At 43.0% G+C, this 17,242-nt stretch overlaps 1 protein-coding gene across 7 annotated transcripts in view; it reads left to right on the top strand.

Moving 5' to 3' along the window:
* Positions 1–17,242, top strand: part of tacc1 (transforming, acidic coiled-coil containing protein 1) — a 192,005-nt gene that overhangs the window by 153,018 nt on the left and 21,745 nt on the right. For all 7 annotated transcript variants that reach the window (XM_072554141.1, XM_072554137.1, XM_072554140.1 and 4 more), the window contains one exon: positions 11,858–12,071. In XM_072554141.1, the coding sequence (XP_072410242.1) occupies positions 11,858–12,071 (214 nt within the window). The remainder of the gene's footprint in view (positions 1–11,857; positions 12,072–17,242) is intronic.

Consider the following 17,242-nt stretch of genomic DNA (forward strand, 5'->3'; position numbering starts at 1 on the left):
CACAATGATACAGGTAGTGAATGCTCAGTAACACTGTATTGACACACACCTCTGCTTGAACAGACTGCTCTTGTCAATTCAGCTGGAACCCCATAAGAACAGACGGATGAAATTGTAGTGTGTCACTGATGGAATAGAATCCCTACACTATGGAAGCAGGCAATTTGGCCTATTGATTCCACACTGACTCGCCAATGACCCAGATCTTCCCCGTGCCGCCCAACCCCCCGCCTCTAACGGACTTTCTCTCTAACCATGCATTTCCCATGGCAAACCCACCTAACCTACACATTGCTGGATACTGTGGGCAATTTAACGTGACCTATCCACCCAACCTGCACATCTTTGGACTGTGAGAGGAAACCAGAGCACTGCTTCTTTGTTCCTCTGTAACAACATAATGAAAGAGATTTCCAGAGGGTTAGTCCAGTATTGGGTCATCACTAACATTCCTAAAATGCATCAACAATTCCTTGTTAACTAGCTAGTTACTGCCTTTCTCCAACCACTTCCCAAGCTGCTGATTAAAGTATTCGAAGCAGCTGCAGTTACTCTGCAGCTTTGGCCTTCATTGAGGGGTTCTATACTCCATGGCAGAAGAGAAACATTCCATGACCTATTTTTGGAGTATTTATTACATGTTAGGACTCGCCCAGTCTTCCAAACAGTTATCATTTCTGTTTTTTTTGTCCAATCTTGACTGTTGTGTCACTTCATTTCCCACAATGATTGGTGTCGGACAGAGTGACTTATGCCTTTTGGCAGCTTTGTTCTGTGTTTACCAAACACTGTGACAGTTAATGACGTTACTGGTCTTGTTGAACTGCAGAAACATGAACAACAAGTTGTATTTATTCAATACCTTTTAATGCAGCAAAAATATCACATGAACATTATCAGACAAAACAAATTGAGACTCAACCCGCAAACTGAAAACTGGGAGAGCTAACTGAAAGTTTGCTCAGAGTTTAGGCGGCATTGTAACGGAGGAGGTTTAAGTTGAGAATCTTACAGCCTCAGGCCAGGGCATTTAAAAGCTGGGCATTTTGGAAACTCTTCATCCGTATCAAAGTGGGCATATTGTTTATGTTTTTGTTTATGCTTTAAAATAAAAAAAGTTGTATCAACCAAACAATACAAGCAAGCTCAACCTGACTGAGCAAACACTGACCAAGAGCATAGTGGATTAGATGTAGAGCCTTAGTCAAGTCAAAATGAAGGAAGAACTGATCATGAGATCCAGAGATGCCAGAGTTTAAAGGCGTCATTACAGAGTCAGAAAAAAGATGCATATTGAAGCTTCAAGTGAAATTCTGAACAGATGGAATGTACTTGATGCAGAAATCCATCTTCCTGACATCATCAGTTGAAAATGTTGATCGGGAACTGATTACTAACAGTGTATTAGCAACTTGATCGATTTTTGGAAGTCACTTGCTGATGCCCATTGCAGAATATTATCAAGACATGTGGTCCTATTTGACAGTGCAGAGAATCTCTCCTTATTTGGAGAATGAGTTTAAGTGGGATTGGGGGGATAATTCATGGACAACAGACATGCTGGAGAATTTCCAAGCTGCTTACCTCTGCTGTAGTAAGGATCAGTGACATGGACTGACCATTGGTTAGTCTCCTGAGTGAAGACACTGTGTGGAGGAAAGGTCACAAAGTAGGGCACTGCTGCAATACTGCTGAGTACACAATGAGGTCTATTGTTTTGTTGTTAATTCAAAATAACATGCCCACGTAACAAGAAGTCTACAGATAAATGAGTCATCAGAATATCCCAGCCACATTGAGAAGAACACCCTTTCAGCAGAGCAACTTTGACTGAAAGTACGGTTTGGTTTGGTGCCCCAGAATTTGGTTTCTATACCCTCTCCGGCCTAGTGTCTGTTAACCAATACCAATGGAAGAGTTTGTTGAGCATAATCTTTGAGGTTTGATGTTTCAAGTAGGAAAGACCTTCGTCCTTCTAACAATAATTTGAGTTTATCTGGGGCCTATACCAAAGAAAGATCCCCAAGGGTGCTTCCCCTTAGTTGGTTGAGGGAATGGTGCATAAAGGGTGAATATTTGAGGAGTCCAATGATCTTTGAGAGTTGACAAAGGACTGGAGTACACAAGAGCTTTTGAACATGATGATCAGAAGTATAAAACTGAATCGTTGCTGGATTGTACAAGATGGAGTGAGAATGAGAAGGATGACCATGAAAGGGAGGTGCAAGCACTTATTACTCATGATTCATTTGTGCACAACGTTGTTTATTAACACTGTATCAGTGTGCTTTTCCTGGACAGCAACTTCTCCTTCCTCAGAAACCTGGCTATGACATTCAATTCACCAATCCCACAGCCTAGAAGTAGATTGGAACTGAAACAATCCCATTCCCCTGTTTGGAATACAGAACAGCTTAATGCGGCTTGGAGAATGGGATTGAGCTAATGTCAGCAAGTTGTTTTTGTAATGTGGGGAATTTTGGTTTAATTCAACTGTACTTCGAATTTCCTAAATGAGCACAGTTGATAATGCATCGAACAACCCTGAGTTTCTGTTAACCTTTCTCAACGGAAGGTTTTGTTGAGCACAGACTTTGATGTCCAATCAGGCCTGGTGGAAGTGTTGAACTTAATCTGGAGATGAATGTTTCAATCACCTTAAATGCAAGAATGCAATCCGATGTATGAGGAACAGTTGAACAGCTTGGGTTTATACAGGCTGGAGTTCAGTGGAACGAGGAAGGGGGGTCTAATTGAGTGATATAAAATGCTAAAGAGGATTGATAAGGTGGACGTTGATCAGATGTTCCCCTTTGTGGGACAGTCCCTAACAAGAGGGCATGGATTTAGAGTGAAAGGAGAAAGGTTCAAAATAGATGAGGAGAAACTACTTCTCTGAAGGTTGTGTATTTGTGGGACTCAATGCGACAGAATGCAGTGGAGGCAGAATCAATTAACAGATTCAAGAAAGAAATAGTTATGTTTCTGATGAAAAGCAGGATAAAGTGTTCATGGGGAGCAGGCTAGAAAGTGAACTTGAGACCAATATGAAATCAGCTGTGATCATGTTAACTGGTAGAGCGGGCTTGAAGGGTTGAATTCTGGATTAGTGGTGCTGGAAGAGCACAGCAGTTCAGGCAGCATCCAAGTAGCTTCGAAATCGACGTTTCAGGCAAAAGCCCTTCATCAGGAATAAAGGCAGTGAGCCTGAAGTGTGGAGAGATAAGCTAGAGGAGGGTGGGGGTGGGGAGAAAGTAGCAGAGAGTACAATGGGTGAGTGGGGGAGGGGATGAAGGTGATAGGTCAAGGAGGAGAGGGTGGAGTGGATAGGTGGAAAAGAAGATAGGCAGGTAGGACAAGTCCGGACAAGTTATGGGGACAGTTACTGAGCTGGAAGTTTAGAACTAGGGTGAGGTGGGGGAAGGGGAAATGAGGAAGCTGTTGAAGTCCACATTGATGCCCTGGGGTTGAAGTGGTCCGAGGCGGAAGATGAGGCGTTCTTCCTCCAGGCGTCTGGTGGTAAGGGAGCGGTGGTGAAGGAGGCCCAGGACTTCCATGTCCTCGGCAGAGTGGGAGGGGGAGTTGAAATGTTGGGCCACGGGGCGGTGTGGTTGATTGGTGCGGGTGTCCCGGAGATGTTCCCTAAAGCGCTCTGCGAGGAGGCGCCCAGTCTCCCCAATGTAGAGGAGACCGCATCGGGAGCAATGGATACAATAAATGATATTAGTGGATGTGCAAGTAAAACTTTGATGGATGTGGAAGGCTCCTTTAGGGCCTTGGATATAGGTGAGGGAGGAGGTGTGGGCACAGGTTTTACAGTTCCTGCGGTGGCAGGGGAAAGTGCCAGGATTCAGATCCACGCCCCCAAACAACCCACCCACTAATCCAGAAGCTGGTTTCCAGCATCTGCAGTCATTGTTTTTACCTTGAAGGACTGAATTGCCTGCTCCTGCTACTAATTCCTATGTTCCGAAAAAAACAAACTGACCATGAGGTGGCACATTGCACTGACTGTGATTCATTATCCCACTGGGGTGATGGTAGAAATACTCTCTCCTATCCTAATGTGTTTGTTCTTAAGACCATAAAACATAGGAGCGGCCATTGGACCATTCAGCCCCTTGAGTCTGCTACACCATTCAATCATAGTTGATAAGTTCCTATGTAATAAGAACATGCTTTGAATTGTTGGGCAGTGAAACACAACTAAAAATCCATGTTGGCACAAACATTTGAGTGACAGATCTGGCTGTAAACTCCAACAAAAATTTCTACTTCTGCAGCTACAGTTACATGACAAGAATAGAGGAATGATGATGGCTGGGAGAGAGTTTTGATGAGAAACTGGAATGATTTGCTTATCCTTGTATGAATCAGAGAAAAGACCAGCCAGAGCCTACACTTGGATCACAGTCATGTTTATGAAGAGTCATGTCTTTTTGTTCTAGATTTGACTCTTCGGCGAATGCGTCATGATGATGTCACTGTGAGGGAGAATTTCCACTTGGTTTCCTCACTCCCTCTGTGAGGAAGATTTCCACAAAAGGTTTCTGCCAAATTGACTGGAAGTGAGCCTGCAGGGAAGTAGAGTTGTTAGCAGTTACAGTGGAGTTGGTTGCTCTGAATTATTGGTTAATTATGCAGCAAAGAAGCATTACAGTTCAATAAGGTACCACAGGTATGCAGTAATAAAGCTGTTGGACTTTAGATTATATGTCAAATCAAAACAAGAAAGGATACTTTGGTACATGGGCTGGATCTAGTTTATAAAATGTCTGTTTGTGGGAAGCAAGAGAATAGTGGTGTGACATAGATGCAACATTCTTACAAAACATACGTATGTTTTTAAGATGTGCCAGCTATGTTGAGGTGGAGAATTTATTTACCATGACAAGAATGCAATACACTCTCCTTCTTGTTCAACAGCCCTCTTATATAAACTCAGAATCTCGGCTCTGCGAATGGAAAAGCAGCTCCATTTTTGGTCAGTCGTCTTGGATAATTTGGATTTCCTCGAACCCTTTTTCACCTCACCAGTTTCCTGAAACTGAAGGCTGTACACCATACTCTGGTCCTGGCCCCCTCAAGATTCTGTGTATTATAACATTGTGCCATTTGATTTCAACTTGGCTGCTCCATAACAGTTGCCAGAAAACCAACTAAACATTATCTGCTCAATTTTCTTCTCCTAAAATCTTGAATGCTCAAATCCCGCTAGATTTCCCGTTACAAAGTACATGTTTATTAATTGAAAACTATTGGCTGACATTTGAGTTCTATCAGCTGTGTTTTTAGAGTCTGCCTCTCCACCTAATCAAAATCCCCTGCACCCTTTCAACCTTTTGAATTAGTTTCTGATATCAGGCAGTAATTTATCCAGCAGGGTCATTCATGCATATGATAAACAGAGGCAGCAGCAGAACAGAATCCACAATGTTTTACAACGCTGACGAGAAACTGCCTTTGAGCTTCTGCTCTCTGTTTCCTCCCTTCTAAGTGGTCATTAGTGCAATTCATTGTCCTCCCACCAATTCCCATTTCCCAAATCTTCTCCAGTTGTGTCTTTGTGTGCTATCTTGTTGATGGCATCTATTCAATTTTCTTGTCCAACAATGAAACCAAATGTAACCCAGCTCATTAATGTTCCACCAGTCTTGATCACTGGCAAACTAATGGAAGGTGTCATCCACTGTGCTATCTATCATTACTTTCTTGTCAATATTCTACTTGCTGCTCAGTTTGGGCTCAGTCAGGGCTGCTGTGTTCCTGCCCTCAGTTACATACTGGGTCCAAACAGGGACAGAAAAGCTGAATGACAGAAGTGAGGCAAGAGTGATTGCAGTATCTGACTGAATAAGGTATCAAGGAGTCCTAGCAAAACTGAGTTTAGTGGGAATGGAGTTGGTGGGGAACTCTCTCTACTGGTTGGAGTCATCCTGAGCATTAGGGAAGATGGTTTATCTTAGTCCCAGGATATTGCTGCATGAGCTTTTCAGCCATCATCAGCTGTTTCAGTGACCTTCCTCCATTGTGAGGTCAGAATTGGGATGTTCGCTGATGCTTGCACAATGTTCAGCACCATTCACGACTCCAATACTGAAGCAGTCTGTGTCCAAGTGCAGCAAGATAACATCCAGGCTTGGGCTGGTAAGTGCCAAGTAACTTTAATGTTGCATGAGTGCCAGGCAATGATCATTTCCAACAAGAGAAAATCTAACCAGCAGTCCTCCATGTTGCTGGCAATTCCTTTGATGAACATAACCCCTGCTATCGACATCTTCAGGTCTTCCATTAACCAGAACCTGAGCTGGACCAGCTAAATACATATTGTCTACAAAAACAGGGCTGAGGCTGGTAAATGTGTGGTGAGTAACCCATGTCCTTTCTCCCAAAGCCTGACCACCAACTCCATGGTACAAGTCAGGAGTGTGTTGGAATGCTCCCCATTTACCTGCATTAGTGCAGCCCCAAAAACACTTAAACTTGATACCATCAGGCCAAATAAACCCACTGGATGGGCAGCTCCTCCACCACCATCAATGCTCACTCCCTCCATCACCAATGCAGAATGCCAGCAGTGTCTACCATCTACAGCAACTCACCAAGGCTCCCTCATAAGATTGATAACAAGGGGCAGCTTTTCGTGAAGAGGTATTGGGAACAGAGAGCTCTCTGACGTCTTGCAGCCAGTGGATGTAGACGACATTGCAAAGGCTGTATGAGAATGTCCCTGGCGACAGTGCAGCAAGAGAGGCTGATGCAGGAATATTCCAACATTTTGTGAACAAAGTGTTGATTCACATTCACTGTCATGAAATCCACACACAAATTAGGATGAGTGTTGTATAAGGACTGATTCGGGACTGGGCCAAATTCTAACCAAGGGATCAGTCAATGAGATTATTGCTGTCTGGCAGTTTATATCTTTGTGAAGTGAATTTGGCAGTGATCTTCAAATGAGGGAATTGTCTGTCACAAGAAAGTTAAAACTCACACAACACCAGGTTATAGTCCAACAGGTTTATTTGGAAGCACTAGCTTTCAGAGTGCTGCTCCTTCATCAGGTGGACAACCACTTGATGAAGGAACAACACTCTGAAAGCTAGTGCTTCCAAATAAACCTGTTGGACTATATTCTGGTGTTGTGATTTTTTTGTTTTACCTTGTCCACCCCAGTCCAACATCGGTTCCTCCAAGTCCTGTCACAAGAAGTTACAGTTTAGAAAGGACTGGTGGAGGACAAGGAGCTGCAACTATATTGCTGAAGGATGTTGCATTTCGTCTAACTTACCATTATTTTCTGATTTGCCCCAACAGTTTTTGTCCTTTTTTTGGGGGTTTTTGGCAAAATATTTCAATTAGTGCCTGGCATGCGGTTCAAGGGAGTTAGCTTTCTGTTCATTACTCTGAATTTGGTTTCATGCTGCCCTCTGCTGGTCTGCGTGTGTGGTAACAAACGGAAATTTGCAATAGCCCAGCCTGCCTGCTGTGGCCATGACACCAGGCTTTTGGATTGTTGGATGGTTTACTTGAGAGTGGATTCATATCCGCCTTCTTTCACACATTATTCTACCTGTTACTTCAAAAGTTGGCAATTCCAATGCTCTGTTGATCTGCATCCAGCCTTGAGCACCTTCCGTACACTTGTCATTCAAGACTCTGCTGTCTGTATCCTAAGTTACAGTAATTGTTTTTTAACCGTCATCCTTGCTGTTGCTGAACGATGCTGACTTCTGATCTGCCAAGACCTGTATTTTTAAACTCTTGTCATGATTTTCAAATCCCGAAGTAGCCTTGTCCCCCTCTATCTTTCTACTGTCTTTTGATGAGCCCCACAATCTTCCAAGATAGCTGTGCTGTTCCAATTCTGGACCATTAAGCACCTCCTATTTCATTGTTTTCACCATTCATGGTTGTGACTTTCACCACATTGTTTCTAACGTTTGATGGAAATACCTGCCTGAATCTCTCTCTCTCTGCATCTTCGTCCTTTAAAGAGCTTTTCTTTAAGTCAGAAACTTCCGTTGTCCTAAAATCATTTGACAGGCCCTCAGTCAAACCTTGTTGGATAACACTCTCTTGCTAAATGTTTTGGGACCTTCTTATTCAGCTTCATAGCTGCATGTTATTCTTTTGAAGATGCTATACATATGTAAGTTGAAGAAATTGCAAAAAACAACTTGGATGAAGGTTGAAAATCTTATGTTTTATGAAATGAATAACAATGAGGGAGCTGATTCTGGGAAGTGAACTTTGTGGATTTGAGTGAATTGTGGGTCCACTAACAGCACATGGACTGCAGAAGTACCTAACGCAGCTCACCACCACCTCCTTAAGGGCAACTAGGGCTTGCAATGAATGTTGACCCAGCCAGAAATGCCTACCTCCTATGAGTGCATAAGGAAAAGGAAGAGTTACTTGTATATAATGAAAACAGTGTTGGAGTAACTCAGGTCGAGCACATCTATAGAGAATGAAATAGAAATGTTTTGAGTTCAAGCTGACTCTTCATAATCCTTTTCCTTTTATATATGCGTGAATAATGCCTGCTAAAGTCTTACAATATACCTTCAGACCATTCACGTATACCATTCATGTGCAATATGCTGCTGTCAAGTTTCATGATGGCCATGTTGGCAAATGTGTATCATTTCGACAAGCTCATATGTGAATATTGGCAATTGATAATGGTATAACATGCCAGCAACCTTTTAACCTTGCATCAAAATGTAAATTCAGCACACTCAATGTAACACTGATTGCCTTGCTTGTTTACTAAAAGTGTGTCGGCCCTTTCAAGACAAAGGAACAGTGTGACTCCAACATAGTCTTAAGGCACATTTTGGAGCTTGCCAACATCTTCAATACCGCCATGGGGGATATTGATGGTCAGGTTGTAATTAAATGGGATGGGCACATCATGTCTCACACACAGGCTGAGCATTTCACTGTCCTGCCCACTTTTCCTTTTTTAACTCTGTGGTTCGGAAAGTAAAAATCAGCACTGCCTGGGACTTTGGGCTGCTTGTTAACAATGCTCTCAGAGAAATCATGGGTGTTCACTGGTCTCCAGTATGCATTACAGCAAACACCTAGGGCAATTCCTGTCAAATTTTGGACTCTTTTCCACCCCCCCCCCCCCCCCCCCCCCCCTCCAATCTGTTGGAGTGTTGTCAAACACAAACCGAACTGGTTTGTCCCTGCATTGACAAATTGTGGCTTTGTAATAATCTTCCTGACCCTGTGAATAGAAAAACTCTGATCGGATCAAATTGGTGGATGCTGAAACAAATCTGATTTGAATCAGTTTTGCTTTCTGCAAACTAGAGGTAGATTAGGAGGAAATGGTGTCATGGAGGCCACCACCTGAGTGGACTATTCTATCCAGAGGCAAATCCCTATTTCTGCCAGGGTTTGGTGATTTCCCAGCCCATTAAGAAGAGATTTCCTTCATTGGTCTCATCACAAACTGTGTATCTTAAAATGTGTTGTGAATCACTCGTACTTTGCCACAAAGTGATGTGCGTACAGTCAGGGATGGCATCTGATGGCATGCAGAATGTTGACCACCCAGCTGGTGGTTTGGATGTAACAGCAACAACATCTCTGGTTGAGACCTTCCTGGAGGGAATTGTGAAGGCTAGGAAATAAAAAATGATGTTTGAAGGTCACCCCATAGCCTCTGACAATCCAGGAGAAAAAAAACTTCCAACCTATTCAGCCTTCTCCTTTTAACTCCAGCCCTTCAGTCCCAGCAACATTGTTGTAAATGTCTAAACCCTCTCAAGTCTGACAACGTCCTTCCTATAGAAGGACCAGCATTGTACACAATATTCCAAAAGTGGCCTCACCAAAGCCTGGAGAACCACAATATGACCACCTTACTCATCTACTCAAAGTTCTGATCAACGAAGACAAGCATATCAAACGTCATCTTCACCACCCTGTCTATATGCAACTCCAATGGCAAGGAAGTATGCACCGACAGCCCTAGGTCTCTTTGTTTGGCAATACTCCCCTGGGCCTGACCATTAAGTTGGGAGTGTGGCGCTGGAAAAGCACAGCAGGTCAGGCAGCATCTGAGGAGTTAGGAGAATCAGCGTTTCTGGCAAAAACCCTCTATCAGGAACCCTACCTGATCAGGAGCCCTTCCTGTTGAAGGGGTTTTGCCCGAAACATAGATTCTCCTGCTCTTCACATGCTGCCTGACCTGCTGTGCTTTTCCAGCACCACACACTCGACTGTAATCTCCAGCATCTGCAGTCCTCACTTTTGCCTACCATTAACTGTATAAGTATTAGTTAACCAAAATGCAACATCTCACATTCATTTAAATTAAACTCCAAGGCCCATTGGCCTTTCTGACCAAGGTCCCAATGTACTCTGAGATGATCTTCTCTGAGGTAGTGTGCTACACCATCTATTTTGATGTCATCTGCAAGCTTACTAACCGTATCTCCTATATTCACATCCAAACTTTTTCTATAAAAGACGACAAGCAGTGGACCCAGCACCAGTCCTTGTGGCACACCACTTGTTGCAAGCCTTCAGTCCAAAAAGCAACCCTCTATCACCACCCTCTGTCTTCTATCTTCCAGCCAATTTTGTATCCAATTGTCTGGTTTGCCATGGTCCAATGTGATCTAGCCTTACGAACCAAATTGAAATAGTTTTGACATTTTGTGTCAGGGAACACAAGTGATAAGTGCAATGGTTTTATAGATCTGATTCTTGTCTCCTGTGCAGGTTAAATGTTTAGTGTACCCTTGTGGAATTGCAAAGCCACTCCATTGTTTAAAATTGAAGCGTGATGAACCAGTAGCTCTCTCAGTATCGGTATGGCTCATGTCTGGTGAAACTTGCACCTGAAGGTGGCATACATTCCATGTTTGCAAGAATGCAAAATTCTTCAGCATTATCTCCCCTCATCTACTCAGTGACAAACCCACCATTCCCAATCAGCAAGGACAGAATGATTAGAGAAATTGGGTACTGTTTGAAACCAAATGGATTCATACAGTCAAGTGTGAAAGAAGAGCTAAAAGGCAAGGTGAAGCTTGGCAAGTATTTCAATCTGGGAGAAACAGAGGGATAAAAGAATATTAAAAGGAGGCATTCAATTTCTCTCTCTAAGTTTATTGTTTTCCTTCACCGTTCTGTTCTGAGCATTTATTCTGATGAATGATATCCAATTTTACTGTGTAACCAGTATTTACAGATGATATGTAACGTTTTTTTGCTTGCTTGCTTGCTTTATGGGTGTCACTGACTGGTCCAATGTTCGTTAATCATCCTGAATCTCCCTGGAGAAGCTGGTAATGGGCTGACTTTTGAACCATTGTATCTCCCTTGAGCAGTGCAACAACGCTGTAATTTAGTTCATGCCAAAGTGAAAAGCAGTTTTTATTGTATCCCGAGTGTGTAAATCTCATGTGCTCCCCTTACCTTGTTAGCACTTGTATAGTGATCTCTCAAACTAACCAGGTCATATCTGGACAAGAATCACTACAGTCTCTGACATAACCCCCTACACCAAACACAAAGACCACTTCCTAACTGCTGATTTGGTAAAAAGACTGTTGGAATTTTATCTTTGGCTCAAAATTCTCAGGCAGAAGTTTCTAGAAAACCACCATATTGATAATGAGTGAACACCTGAAGGTTTCAAATTATTCAGTGGCAGAAGTTCCTCAAAATCCCAGTAAAATTGTTTTGCCAAATTAGAGGAATACTTTTCATTGGATTCAGCAGAAACCGTCAACACTGGTCAGCACACAAGGAAATTGTTCTCAGCAGGTCATAGTTGTAGACAGGAGCTTGCACTAAAAAGAACTAAAGCCTGTTGCCTCCATTTCAGGATGCTGAGCCCATTGAAAGGTGTGATGTCCCTGACCTTGCCCACAGAGAGAGGCATGCCACTGATGAAGAGAAACTGGCTTCCACCACATCTGTCAATCAAAAACAGCCCAGCCAAGACGCAAAAGCTCAAGTGGAAGATGACACAGAGTACTTTGAATGCTCCAACCATCCAGCGACTGCCACTAAACCAGAATTATTAGACCCTTTGGAAGGTAAGAGGTCTGTTTGGAGATTTCATGGGCCATTAGTGCCCAGGGGCTCTCTTGTGAGGCCAGCATTTTGCCTAAGCAGCCTCGCTGTCCAACAATTACATTTGCCACCCGTGTCAAGGGGTGACTGAAAGCACCATTCATGTTTTCTGCAAGTTCTGATGAAGATTTCAATGCTGTTGAAACGACTCTGGTACAGATCCCTTACTGAGAAGATTGCATGCAAATTTAAACTTTGTGGGGCTGTTACCGGGACTGAATAGTGAGATGTCAGTAACCTCAGGGAGCCAGTAATGGATTGTCAAGTGAGACATTTTTTTCATTACTAAGATATGCTTTATTCATAAAAATGTCTTTGTGTATGTGTTTGTGACTGTACAATAGCATATCAAGGAAACAAGCAAACATTTGGATAGAGTTTGACTCTATCCAAGCAAGCCAAAGGTATCTCTTATGCATACGATACTACATTTACATTTGCGACACCTGGAGGGTCCCACTTAACTTCAGCAGGAAGCCCTCAGACAGTGGTCTTTCCCCACTGTGCCTTGGTGGCAGCTGTCCCAAACTTTAGTGCATCTCTCAGCACATAGTCCTCGACCTTGGAATGTGGCAGTTAGCAACACTGAGCCAAGGTCAACTCCTTGTTCTGGAAGACTGACATGTTCTGGGTAGAGCAAAGAATATCTTTCACTGAGTTAATAGTCCTCCAGATGGACTTGATGTTTGTCTCTGTGTGCACCTTGGGGATCACACCATGGAGCAGAGAGTCCCACTTTACAGAGCTGCTCGGGACAAAGCTCCACAAAAACCACTGCATCTTTCTGCAGACCTCCTTTGCAAAGGCACATTCTAGGAGATATCTGACAGTCTCTAACCCCAATGCAGCTGCTACGAGGGCAGTGTACGGTGGCACAGACCAACAGGGTGTACGTGAAGAATCTTGCACTTTCTCACCACCAGCCGAGCCATGTCTACGTACTTGTTGGAAAGTTCTGATGATGAGGCATTCTGCGAAATGACTTTCAGTGGGACATACTAAGGTTGGAGTCCATTTATGATCAGGCAAAACTGCATTTAGAAAATGCGTGTGACTGAAGCTGGCCAGAAATGGTCCCAGAGACAGTGAGAGTAACTCTTTGCTCGCACTTGCCCAAAAACATGCTGCACATATGCTGGAGGTGTTATTAGTGCACTGACCCACTGAAAATGGGAAGCCATAAACGTTTGAATAAAAGCTTTTATGTTGTGCACATTGTTAATGTTTCATTTGTTTTTCATTCCTGGCAAGCACTCTTGTCGTCTTCATTCACTGTGTCCTGTAAATATATTTTGTTGCTTCATCCATTTCTTCATGTCATATTGTCTGTATAACATGTACCTTTGTGCCACTACTGTACTGGGGAGATTATGTGGATGGTGGGCAGGGGGACAAGCCACAACTTTCTAGTGAAAGTTCAAAGATATGTGAGCGTTTCTCTTGTCTGTCACAATTGGAAAAGTATGAGAAGTTCAAGTTAACTGCAGTTCCAAAAACAGCTTGTTTCTTTCACTTGGTGCTTTTAAATTCATGTCTTTTTAAATCACTTTGAAACCTCCACTACACTCTCGACCCCGGAATCTCTATGTCCCTTTGAAATCTCTGAGCTCCTTCACTTCTGTTCTGTCTCACGTCCATGACTATAACTTGCGCAGCATCATCAGCTATGCCTTGAGCTGCCTGGGTCCTTTCTCTGGGATGCTCTCTGCCTACATTTTGCCCTTTCTACTTTGTATTCCTCCTTTAAGACGCTCCTTAAAACTTATCTCTTCCACCAAGGATTTTTGTTATCTGACATTTCAGCTTATTTTGTAGCTTGGCAGCGTCTAGTTTTGATAAAGCTCCTGTGAAATGCCTTCAGGTGCCTTACTGGGCTAAAGTGCAATATAATTCTGACTTTGTGATGGAATGAGTGCCATTGTGCATCATTGCATTACACAAAGGGTTAGCTTTAGTACAGTGCCAATGTTGCTTTGGGTTTTCACTGCAGGTCACGTGAGATTGAAGCCAAATACCACTTCGTGCTCATTCTGCCTGGATCACCAATTCATGATCCTTTAAACGATCCGAAAAGAGATTTGGATGGTTAATTGCAGTCACAAGTGTAGAGGGGTATGGACTGCAAGTTGGGATGCCTTTTCGAAGCACGTACACGGTAGGCCAAATGGCCACCTCATGCTGGGAGTTTAAGTTGTGATGCATTCATTTCTGGCCCATACTTGAATGCAAATTAATCTCTGGACTGGAGAGCATGAGAGGTCTTCATTGTTATATGATGGCAGAGTTTGATTGAACTAATGCTGAGTGAAGTTGTCACGTGTGAGATAGTAGATTACAAGCTGAAGCCAGGCAGAATGTCACACAGTTGCATGTATTTCATCCTATTGCTTGATGTTTGACTCATCCATGTGATTTAGCTGACCATTGTTGCTTGTTTAATTTATACACAGCCCTCTCCATGATGCAGTATGTGTCTTGTGTAAGTGAGCTGATTGACATCCCTTCAAAGGGTTGACTCTGGGCTTCACTTTGGACTGGTGCATTTAATTTTAGTGTTGCACAATGCGAAACATGTTGAAGGCACTTGGGCCGATGCTAAACAAAATGTGCATTATTCTTCTTGGCCTGGACTTGGGACCTGTTCAGGAGTAACTCAATGGGGGACAAACTGATGAAATAATTGGTAACATCAAATCATGAATACAGTCCTGAAAATTGCCTTGAAATGGAGCCTCATATATCAGCTATAACCAGTTCTGAATAGCTCTCTGTAAACTCTGGCGGTGGTTATTAACTGGTTGGGTCCAGCAGGGGTGCCTGAGGCCAAGTGGAACATGGAATCAGGGGTGGTTGAATGTTAATTGAAGATTATAATGGGTAAGATATATTAATAACAAACCAGCAAATGTAAATTTACCCAACCTCTGATATATGGAAAATCCAAGGGTATTCTGGCATCTCCCTGCCTCACAACCAGAAAGTCTGGGTTCAGTTCCCACTTGCCCTGGAAGTGTGTCACTATGAGAAATGGCTATAAATTGTATTTAATAAAATATATGCATATAAATTCTAGCTCTAATCCTCCACTTTTTAACTTGATGTTATTTTAGTTCCATGTTTGCCAGTAGAAGTAATTTAAAATCTGACTATCTTTGAGGTGATGAGGATGTGGAAAATTTGTTTTTTCAGACAGATGGCAATGTGTAGCAATGCTACAGTCTGTGCCACCTGCCAAACAGTCTGTATGGTGGTGAACTCATTTTAAAGAGAAGTTGCCTACTTCATTGCTGGTTGATGCTGCTACGTGGGCAATAAATCACCTACAATGATCTCTTCCACAAACAGACACTGACACTCACACTTACACACAGTCTCATAAACACACACAATCTCTTTTTCTCTCAGTCACACACTCTCTTTCTCTCAGTCACTCTCTCATTGACTCACATGGTCGCGCTCTCTCACTTACTCCCTCGCTCTTGCTTGCATGCTCCCTCTCTCTCTCTCTCTCTCACATGCACTCTCTCTCCACTCACATACGCTCTCTCTCTCTCTCTCTCTCTCTCACACGCTCCCCCTCTCACTCACTAGCTCTCTCTCACTCACACGCTCTCACTCACACGACACACTTCCTCTCTCTCGCGCACGCACGCACACACACGTGCTGTCTCATTCTCATGTTGGGGTCAGTTCCCATTCTGAAGGTTGGCATATGTTCTGACTCCTTTGGGACATGCTGCACCATTGTCAGCCGTGCTTTTTACTGTTCCCTGTTCTCTGCAAAGTTTATCCCTCCCTGGGCTGGGATGGTTGATATTATCATGAGGCCTTCAGACAAAAGCCTTGCATATATACAAATCCCTGCTTGGACAAGGATTAAAATACTGTGTTCAGATCTTGACCTTCAGAAGGACACCCAATAAGGAGTCCTGTCTATATTTGGCAGAATTTGACTCATCTCTAAGTTGCAAGGACAAGTGACACACAGCCTGTGGTTAACTTCCTGGAATTTGAAGAGGTTTTCATTCCAAATTTTTAAATGAGCTGACAGGGAAGTTGATGAGAAAGTATTTCTGCTGCTTCTGGAAATCTAGGACTGGGAAGTATAGTCTAAAGATTAGAGCCAGACCTTTTTTAGCAATGAAATGGGAGATCTTCCTCTGCACACAGGGTGGTAGATATTTGGAAGACTGTTACACAAATGGACATTTATGCCATTTAATTTGAAGTTTCAGATCGATTCACTTCTTTTATTATTGAAACGCAGTCAGGGATATTGAGCAAAGGAGGTATTGGGCACGGGTTGCAGATCGGCTGTGATTTGATTGAATGTTGGGACAGACTTGGGGACCTGAATGATCACCATCGTTGGTGTAAGTTCCACACCATGTGCTTGTGTGTTCGTGATGTGCCACAGAGGAGATTTTAAGAGGAGTAAGTACCATGTTGAATCTTGTTAAATAATTGATGGGATAACAAAAAGACCTCCAAGTATCTCATTGGTGTTAGCTGAAGAAACGTTGGTGTAAAATAGCTAGATTTCCATTGAAACATCTTCAATAAGCTGTGAGGTGAGGAAGGCAACAATATTTCCACCTGCTGACTAAAGCTGTTGATGAGCCACAGAACAAACATGTTTATAAGGCTTGTGTTTAGAAATAGAGTATGAAAGAAATTTTGGTTTTGTCAGTGTGACTGAGGTAAATAGTGCACAAAGATTATCTGTGTGCATGCTATAGATTTTGCCCTTTTCTCATTGGAAAGTGAATGGCCATTGGCTGAGGACAGAAAAGACATTGACACTGGTGTGGGGGAGCAGTTTGAGAAGTCTAGCTGGTTACGTTCCTGGAAGATGGTCCCCACAACGTTGGTGGAAACTGCAGCAATCGATGATTTCAGTTGGAAGCTGGGTGGATGCTTGAAGGAAGTTACCATGTATGGGGATAAGGTGGGGGAGTGAGACTGACTAGATTGCTGTATTGTAATCTAGCTTGGCCTGAATGGCCTCTTCCTGTGCTGGAAGTAACTATATTGTCAAACTGCCTACAATGGTACAGTGACTCTAGTTTCACTGAAAATAGGCTGTTTACAGAACTTGCAGAATGATGTGGGAGATGCACTGAGATAATGATGA

The sequence above is a fragment of the Chiloscyllium punctatum genome, chromosome 35, assembly GCF_047496795.1.
Source record: "Chiloscyllium punctatum isolate Juve2018m chromosome 35, sChiPun1.3, whole genome shotgun sequence".
In the NCBI taxonomy this organism is placed as follows: Eukaryota; Metazoa; Chordata; class Chondrichthyes; order Orectolobiformes; family Hemiscylliidae; genus Chiloscyllium; species Chiloscyllium punctatum.